At 55.3% G+C, this 9,516-nt stretch overlaps 1 protein-coding gene across 2 annotated transcripts; it reads left to right on the forward strand.

The window, feature by feature from the left end:
* The first annotated feature begins 1,165 nt into the window (after positions 1 to 1,165).
* Positions 1,166 to 8,621, forward strand: EDN2 (endothelin 2). 2 transcript variants are annotated; one of them, XM_030759995.2, is made up of 5 exons: positions 1,166 to 1,300; positions 1,642 to 1,804; positions 3,397 to 3,519; positions 4,473 to 4,571; positions 6,436 to 8,620. In XM_030759995.2, exons 1-5 carry the CDS (start codon positions 1,237 to 1,239, stop codon positions 6,527 to 6,529), a joined length of 543 nt encoding a protein of 180 aa, XP_030615855.1. In that variant the 5' UTR covers positions 1,166 to 1,236; the 3' UTR covers positions 6,530 to 8,620. The 2 variants fall into 2 exon arrangements, with proteins under 2 accessions (XP_030615855.1, XP_022430675.1); XM_022574967.2 differs by lacking the exon at positions 4,473 to 4,571 and having other exon boundaries at positions 6,436 to 8,621.
* Positions 8,622 to 9,516: the final 895 nt, after the last annotated feature.

The following is a 9,516-nucleotide window of genomic DNA, read 5'->3' on the forward strand; positions in this document are numbered from 1 at the left end:
TGTGGCAGGCAGGCTCCAGGCCCAGCCGTCTCTGGAGCTCTGGACCTCGAGATCATTGAGAAGATAAGCCCAATGTCATGAGTCAGGCATAAGAGCACGGGTTCTGGGAGTTCCGAGAAATGAAAGGGCCTTTCCTCTTGTGCCTGAAGACAGGGTCCCTGAGAAGGGTGGGTTCTGAGCCAGCACAGGGGCAGGAGCAGAACACTGGCCCCCAGGGAGCCCCTCCACCACTTTGCCTTTTTTGCAGAAAGTCACAGAGGTGAGCCAAGGCTTCCTGTCATGTCCGAGATGGGAGGCCTTCTAAGGGGCACTGGATGTGTGTGCCCACAAGCCACCTGAAGGCCCCTTCTTGGTATCAAGGGAGTCTATGTATGAGCCAAACAGGTTAAGCACCCACGATTTTGGCTTTGTTTTGCAAACAAGGTAACTGAGGCCCAGGAGAGATGTCCTAGGCGGTGGCTGCTCAACTGAATAGGTTCTGGAGGGGACCAGAATTCCTGTTCCCAGGCCCCCGGGGGTGGGGGTGGGGGCTGGGGAACAAGGGAAGAAGGGTGCTTCCTGGGGGGAGGGGGGAGGAAGCAACTCCAGGCTGGTCGGAGGCCAGGGGTGAGCTGTGTCCTTCACTGGGGAAAGCAGGCCCAGAGAGGGCTCTGACTCGCCCAAGGCCACACAGCCTTGAGCAGATCTCACACCACCGAAGGGACACCCACCACCTGGTTGGCAGTAGGCAGGCAGGAAAGCAGGGTCTCCTCCAAGGAGAGGGAGGTTTTTGCTTATGGGACCTTTCACTCCAAACTCTGAGCTCTGGGCAAGACCTGTGGAGCAGCCTCAGAGAGTGAGGGAGGGGGCTCAGGACACTTGGGGGATTATCTGAGGAGGCCCAGTGGGACTGGGAGTGGTCCCTGGGGGCAGCAGGGGAGCCTCAGGACTCTGGGAGGTGCTCCAGGCTCAGAGGGAGGAGCAGGGGCCTTCCCTCCCCCCTCTTTCCTCCCCTCTCCCGTTCCCCACACCGCGGGGGCTGGGGCGGGCCAGGCGCCCTGGGAGGAGGCGTTGTCCCTGGCTCCCGGCCCACCGGTGCAGCGGGGCAGGGCGGACGGGCAGGGGCGGGGCCGTGCCTGGTGTTATAAGTGGCAGCCAGGGCACCGAGGCAATGAGCTATCGGCTCAGCTTGGCAGCAAGTTGCTGGCAACAGGCGCGCTGCCTGCTCCGGTCCAGCCTGCTCACTCTGCCACCACCATGGTCGCCATGCCCACCGCCTGGTGCTCCATCGCTCTAGCCCTGCTCGTGGCCCTGCACGAAGGTGAGCTCCCTGGCCTCGGCTGCTGCAACAGCCTCTGGGTTTGTTTGTCTGTGTCTCCCCCTGGGGCTGCTGTGCCCTCCAAGCCAGCTGAGGGCATACAGGGGCAGGCACGGTGGCTGCATGGGGCTGTGCAATTAGAGGTGATGCAGTCCCAGGGCAGCCACTAGCCTTTCCCCCCCAGAGCTGCTGGGGCTTCCCCGGGGTTGGCCCAGAGCTCCTGAGCAGTGAGAATGCCAATTTCCTCAATTATGCAAGAGGAGGAGCCCGGCGGGTCCCCTATCCCAGCTGTGCCAGGCGCCCTGACCCACCTCTCCACCTCTCTCTCCCTCCTGTGTATGCAGGCAAGAGCCAGGCCGCTGCCACCCACACCCCAGAGCAGCCAGCGCCCTTGCCCCATGCCCGAGGCTCCCACCCGCGGCCTCGCCGTTGCTCCTGCAGCTCCTGGCTCGACAAGGAGTGCGTCTACTTTTGCCACCTGGACATCATCTGGGTGAACACTCCCGGGTGAGCTTCCGTGGGGATCCAAGTGGGGCTGCAGGGGGCAAGAGTAGGGGGTGCTGGCATGCCGGGGAACCTCTGGCACACTACAGAGCTCTCCCTGGGGGTATTGGGCTAATATCAGTATCAATCAGCTTTTGCTTCAACTCCTACGTGGGGGCTGCCTGAACAGTATAGAGGGCTGTCTCATGAGAATCCTCACAATAGCCTGGTAAGAAAGTATTGGCTCCATTTTCCAGATCAGGGTACTGAGGCTCAGAGAGGTTAGATGCCGCTCCCAAGATCACACAGGAAGGAGTAAGTGGTAGGCGGAGGCTCCATCCTAGGTCTGCGGATGCCAGAGCTCACAGCGGCTCTACCATGCTGCCTCTGAATAATGTTCCAAGAATAATACGATCAATGACAGCACCCATGTCTTGACTGCTTGACTGCTACGCCAAGCACTGCTGTGCATTAACATCTCATGAGCCGCCCTCCACCCCCATCCTCCCCATGAGGCAGGTACTGCTGTTGTCGCCAAATGACAGATGAGAAACCTGCTCTGTGTCACCTGGCAGAGCCAGGGTGCGGGCCCAGGGCTGTCTGTTCTGTCTGCACCCGCACTGCCTCCGGGCCACTGCATACTTCAAGTTGAAGTTTCTCTGTGTTTGTGTTTTTTTTCCCTTACCCAAATTACAGAAGACAAGAGAAGCCCGGCACGTAAGCGTGTGTGGAGCTAATCCGCATCCAAACACTGGCTCAGGGCGGGAACCCTGCCAGTCCCTGTGTGCTGGGTCTACCTGGAGTCTTTACAGCTCCAACCACATCGTCTAAAATTAGCACTGGCACCTAAGTTGCTGGTCCAACCGGCCACAGGGTCCCTGCCCTCCCCTGGCCCGCCTTGGCCAGACTGAATCTGAACTCAGTCTCAGCTGATCACACACACACACACACACACACACACACACACACACACACACCATTTTTAAGTCAAAATTCTAAGAAACAACTTTGCTGTATAGTAGAAACTAACACAACATTGTGAAGTAACTATACTCCAATAAAACTTTTAAAAAAACAACAACAGAAAAACAGACTCTAAGAAACATTTATCACCCTTCCAGACAAGTGGTGACCAGGTGGGGGCAGCTTAGCTCTGAGCCTGCATGTTTGCTTCTGTGAGATGGCATTTCCTCCCCTCCTCCAGGACAAGCTGAGGGTCTTCTTTGAGGACAGGGGGACCAGCCTGGTTGCATCAGCTCACGTTCCTGTCCGGGCGGGCAGGGAGGGGCGGGAAGGACGGCTTCCACCCCCTCCTCCCCATGTTGAGAGTCCTACTGAGCAGGACCCGTGGGAGTTGAGGGGGAGCAAAGGCCCAGAGAGGGGAAGGGTCTTGCCCTGGGCTACCTGGCACCTAAGGAGGAGCCTGTGGTGGGACTTCTTGAGGTCAGGAGCTGGTTACTTTTGCTGCCACCCTGGTGGCATGGGTGGCCATCCCAGTGTGCAGTGTGGACAGTCTCAGCTTGCCAGCGGTCCTGGTTTATCTAATCCTCTCTCTCAATTTCTCTCTCTCTCTCTCTCCACCCTACACCACTACCTTGCTGGCTGCCCGCCCACAGACAGACAGCTCCTTACGGCCTGGGAAACCCGCCAAGACGCCAGCGCCGCTCTCTGCCAAGGCGCTGTGAATGCTACAGCGCCAGGGACCCCGCCTGTGCCACCTTCTGCCATCGAAGGCCCTGGTAAGTGGGCACCCAGCCTGCAGGGCCCAGGGGTGGCTGCTGGCCTGGATCTGCCCTGGAGGGCAGGGTGTCTGGGAGGCCAGCAGAGGAGCAGGGTCCTAGGGGCCCAGAGGCTGCCCTGGGTTGTTGCGCAGCATACCTTCCTGTGGGGAACCAGTCACCCCTGAGTGCCAACCCCTCTCACTGCCCAGCTCTGGGGGCTTCTGAGAGCATTACGTCCCTACTCCTGGGCAGGGGGGATTCTCCCTAGGTGACAGCTGAGGCAGCTTAGGCCCAGAGAGGGGACAGGACTGGTCCTGTCAGGCCACACAGCTAGTCAGATGGAGAGCTGGGCCTTCGGCCTTGTCCACTGAAAAGGGGTTCTGGGTTCGGACCTGAGGCTCAGGGAACTTCGGAGCTTTCTCAGTTGAGAAGTAACATTCGGAGTTGGGAGGCCATGGCACCATCCCAGAGTTGTCACAGAGCTGCTGGGAGAGCCTTTGCCAAGTCTCTGAACCCTCTGGGCCTCAGTTTTCCCGTCTATAAAAGGGATGAGAGACTTTCTTCCTTCCCTCCTCCACTTGGAGCATTTGGGAAAGTAGAAACTGACTTCACCATCCCTAACCTCCTATTCCCATGACAGTTTACGAGAAACTTCTCCCCTGAGACTCCAGCTGTGTCTCCACCCCTGCCTCAGTTTCCCCTGCAAAGGGCCTGGCTCAGCTGCAGGTGGCTGGATTCTGGGAAGGCCAGCCACCCAGCTGCCTCTTTCTGAGGCTAAGGACACATTCCCCATAGCTCAGTTTTCCTCAGTCCCCACCCCACCGGGGAAAGGAAGGATGCCAGGTGCACAGGGTGGAAATGGATCTGGTCCTGAGGGCAGGTCGGTGGGTGGCGGCTGGGCCAGGCTTGCAGCCAGGTGGCCTTGGGGCTCTGAACAGCCCCTCACTTGGGCCCTAATGCTGTTCTTTTAGGACTGAAGCTGTGGCAGTCCCAGGCAGCGGGTCCTCTGCAGCCGTGTTCCAGGCTGACAAGACATGGGCCACAGCAGGAGAGCTCCTCCAGCAGCTGAGGTGAGGGGCACCTGCACTGATTGAGCGTCTTCTGTATGCCTTGCACATTTCCCAATAGAAGCTCAGAGAGGTGAAGGTGTTTGCCCAAGGTCACACAGCAAGCTGTCCTCTGGCTAACTCCAGAGCCTGTGCTCTTAACCACTATGCTCTTTGTTACCACCAGACCTGGAAGTGGACTTTTATAGAGGGTTCGAGGGCTTGTGACTGTGGAAGGTCCACAGGTATTCATTCAGGCTGTGTCTGAATCAAGCATCTCCCACATGCTGGGGTCCAGAGGGGCCAACCACCCGGCCTGCTCCCTCTCTGTGTCCCAGACTGGATTGCCTCCCTGGCGGCCTCAGCATGGCTCAGCTCAAGGCTTGGCACCCAGGAGGTGCCCATGAAAGTTTGTCCAACCAAACTGACTTGAGAACAGAAACCCCACAGCCGGGCTTCCCTGGTGGCACAGTGGTTAAGAATCCGCCTGCCAATGCAGGGGACACAGGCTCGAGCCCTTGTCAGGGAAGATCCCACATGCCGCGGAGCAACTAAGCCCATGAGCCACAACTACTGAGCCCGCGTGCTGCAACTACTGAAGCCCGTGCGCCTATACCCTGTGCTCCGCAGCAAGAGAAGCCACTGCAATGAGAAGCTCGTGCACTGCAACGAAGAGTAGCCCCTGCTCACCGCAACTAGAGAAAGCCTGCACGCAGCAATGAAGACACAACACAGCCAAAAAGAAAAATAGAAAAAAAAAGAAAGAAACCCCACAGCAACCATGCAGCGCAGTGACTAAAGGGGCAGCTTCTGAGCCAGAACTTCCTGACTTGAACCCCAGCCCTACCACAAACAAACTTTGTGACCTTGGTCTTATCACTTAACGTCTCTGTGCTTCCGATTCCTGTCTGTGAGGCGGGGACAGCAGTGCATCCACCTCATGGGCTTGTTGTAGGTTAGACAGGTTGACACACCTGAAGACACTCAAACAGGGCCTGGCCTGAGGGAGCTCTGGAGGTCTTTGCCATCCCCACCTCTGTCCCTCAGGGCTCCTCGTGGCTGGCCAGTGCCGGGGTGCAGCCTGGCCCCTCGGGGGCTCCCATTTCTGTGGGGAAGCAGAAACATAGGAGAAAAGGCAGGATGGTGGGATAGGTAGGACCCAGCCTATACTTAGGAACTGTCTTAGGATGAAAAAATTCAAAATAGGACTTTGCAAGTGTTCGGCACTCCGTCATTAGCAAAGAGTTTACTTTGCCAACCTGTACTCAGTCTCACACAAGTTGAGGCCTGATTTTATTTTACAGACCAAGAAAGGGGCTCAGAGAGGTTGAGACCCTTGTCCAAGTTCCCATAGCTGGGAACCGAAGCCAGCCTCCTAGCTCCCAGTCTAGAATGCCTTGAGCCAGGATGAGGCCACTTGGATGACACCAGAGTCCCCACCAGCGTCTCAGCCAAGTTCAAAGGGCAGCTAGGACCCATACCTTTCTGGGTTGGACCACCTTGAGCTGGACCTTGAGGAATGGGAATTTTAGGGGGTGGAGTTTGGGTGACAGAAGGTAAACAGCCTGGAAGGAGCAACGCGGACAGAGTTGTGGAAGTGGGAAGGCGGTCGGGGGAATCCACTGGGCTGCTCTTAGCCGTCCAGTCACTCTGGTTGCACTCGATGTTGAACATCAGTTTTGCCAAAGCTCCCTGTGGGCAGAGCAGCTTCTAACCTGGTCTGGCCTCTCCTTGATGTTCAGACCTTGTTTTCAGGGTCAGCTGTGGCCACCCGCTGACCCCATGGCTGTGAGTAAGGGATCCGTCCCCTATGGCCACTGCCTCTCACAGGGAACTCTCAAGTGATCTATATTTCCTGAGATGCTTAATTGACCCCTCTCGATTCCAGGGACATTTCTGCAGCCCAGATCCGCTTTGCTAGGCAACAGCAGAAAGCAACAAGGGAGCCCAGGCCTACACACTCCAGGTGGAGGAAGAGATAGCTCTGGAAGCTGGAGGAACTCTGGGAAGAAAGCCTGTGTGGAGCCGGGAGGAGAGGGGCATCCTAGGGCTGGGAGACCCTCCGCCTGTTTCCTGGGCCAGGAAACCCACCTGCTGGAGTTGGTACAAGCTCTGTCCTCCTCGCCCTGTGGAGGTGGCCTCCCTCAAGGCAGCTCCATGCCCTCACACTGCCCGGGAAAGCCATCAGCCCCCAGGCTGCAGCCCGGCCCCCCATGCTGGCTCTGGCCCGACAGCCCTGCTGAAAGGAACGGCGTGAGGAGTGCGCTAACCTGGAGGCCACATTCCAAGAGGTGTCCTGTCTAGTGGCTGCAAACCAGGAATGATGTGTGGTGGTGGACGTTCACAACTAAGCCAGCTGTAGAGGCTGGATGGGTCTATCCAGGACTGAAGTCCCAGTTGGGCCCCGTCTGTCCCCTCCAGCTCTCCCTCCCCAGAGTCCTTGTACCCTCATACCCGGGGACACTCCTGATGAGAAGGGCCTGGTCTGCTTCACCTGTCTGTATATAACTTATTTGCTCTGAGAACTTTGAAAATTCTGATTATTTATTTTAATGTATTTTTTTAGACTCTCAATTATTTACCTGCGAACTTGTGTTTGTAATAAACAATGAAAGGGTACTCTAGTATTTTGTCTTGGCTGAGGAGGGGGTGGGAGGCATCTCTCAGCAAGGGGCTGCTTGGAAGTGAAGGGAACACAGGAAGGGGAAGAAAAGAGCCTGGGACAGGTGGCTCAAGCCCTGAGTTCCACACCCCTTTGCCCTGGCTGGGCATCTCTGGTTGCTAACCCACCCTCTCTGGACTTTTGTCTATCATGTGCCTGGACAGCCATTTGCAGTTTTTTTTTTTAAGTTTATTTTATACTGGGGTATAGTTGATTAACAATGTTATGCTAGTTTCAGGTGTACAGCAAAGTGATTCAGTTATACATATACATGTATCTAGTCTTTTCAAATTCTTTTCCCATATAGGTTATTACAGAATATTGAGCAGAGTTTCCTGTGCTATACAGTGTCCTTGTTGGTTATCTATTTTAAATATAGTGGTGTGTATATGTCAATCCCAAACTCCCAATTTATCCCTTCCCTCCACCTTTCTCCTTTGGTAACCATAAGTTTATTTTCTAAGACTGTGAATCTGTTTCTGTTTTGTAAATAAGTTCATTTGTATCATTATTTTTAGATTCCACATATAAGTGATATGATATGATATTTGTCTTTCTCTGACTCCCTTCACTTAGTATGATAATCTCCAGGTCCATCCATGTTGCTACAAATGGCATTATTTCATTCTTTTTAATCAGCCATTTGCAACATTGACATCCAAGGTTCCAAGACCTATGTTTCCATCAGGCCAGTAAGCGATGGCCAGACCTTTCCCAAAAGCATATTTGGAAGGAGTCAAGAGTGTGAGGGTGCCAGGACCCACTTCTGCTCTAGGTGCCCTGTCCTGCCAGGGGCCACCCCTGAGGTCTGGATCAAATCTCTCCAGTGAGGGCTGGGGTCGGAGGGATTCCAAGGCTGTGTGCAGCCCTACTGGCCAGTGATGGGTGTTGTGATGGAGTCACAGTGTGGCCCTTGTCCCTCACCCTGGGCCTGGGACAGACCCTGCTGGGGTCATTCAACACCGCTCTGACTTAAGAAGCCCAGGGCTCTAGGACTGGGCTGGCCAATCATGCCAAGGCCCAAGAAGCTGCACACCTGGGTCCCAGGGATGGCCAGAAGCCAGGGCCACCCCCGCTGGCAGCTGTCTAGACCCATAGCCTCCATTACTGCCAAATCCCCCTGCAAGCAAGCTCTTCCCTTTTCCCCTGGCCGGCCTCTGCTGGGAATGGCAGGCTGTGGCCTGGGCCAGCTATTGAAAAATAATTCTTTACACACTACTGTAAGCCTGCCTTGTCCATGAAGCCAGCCCCGACCCCCTCATGGGAGAATAACATGTTGACACATATTAAACTCCTACTGTATACTGGCACTTTACCCAGATGAACTCACTTCGTCCTTGCCACAACCCTATGACATAGGTACCTTTATTATCCCCATTTTACAGATGAGGAAACTAATGCACAGAGAAGGAGATTGACTTGCCTAATGCCACACAGCAAGTGAGTGGCAGCATCAGGATTTGAACCCAGAGTCTATAGTACACATGTACTTATTGAAAAAATATTTGTTGATTGAATTCATGGATCACCACTGTAATATGACATTGAACAAATCTTTCCCTTTCTGAGCCTCAGTTTTTTAATCTATAGCACGGAAAACAATAATCTCCACCTTGTAGAGCTGGTGTGAACCCTAAATGGATAAGTTATGGTGCTGGGCTCAGCCGTGGGCCTGATAAGAGGCAGGAGCTGCTTGTCAGGCCATCAGTGGTGATGATGTAACACGTGGGACAGCCACAGAGCTGCAGGACCTGATGGGAAGGGAGATTGGGGCTGGCTGGGGTGCAGAGGAGTGGTCAGAGAAAGACTCAGGACTAAGATGCTACTGCCATGGCCTGAAAGAACAGTGAGACTCAAATCAATAGAAAGAAAATGAAGAGGGAGCCCCAGACAGAGGAGACAGGAAGGGTAAGTGTTTGGCAGTGGGAGTGACAATGGCATTCCCCATGGAGGACCCCATGTGGCCAGAACATGGTCAGGGGAGATGGCAGCAGGACATGAAGCCAGAACACCCTGGAGGCCAAAGTAAGGAGGCTGGATCTTGTTTCATGGGCCCTGGGGACCCATGAAAGATCTACCAGCACCGGGGACCTGGTCAGAGCCCGGCTTTGGAAAAATGCCACCAGAGGGCCGCACAGGGCAAGAGCAAATGAGGAGACAGAAGACAGAGAAGCAAGTTCACTACTGGCCCTTAGGGGTCCATTCTGGGTGGTGAGGGTTGGTGTGATGGAGCTGGCCTAGTCACTTACTTCCTACTGCAGCCCAGGATCCCAGCACACCTCTCAAATCTCACTGAGCCTGACGCCA

The sequence above is a fragment of the Delphinapterus leucas genome, chromosome 1, assembly GCF_059928025.1.
Source record: "Delphinapterus leucas isolate spDelLeu-1000000601 "Yukka" chromosome 1, BTC_Dleu_Yukka2, whole genome shotgun sequence".
NCBI classification, from domain to species: Eukaryota; Metazoa; Chordata; class Mammalia; order Artiodactyla; family Monodontidae; genus Delphinapterus; species Delphinapterus leucas.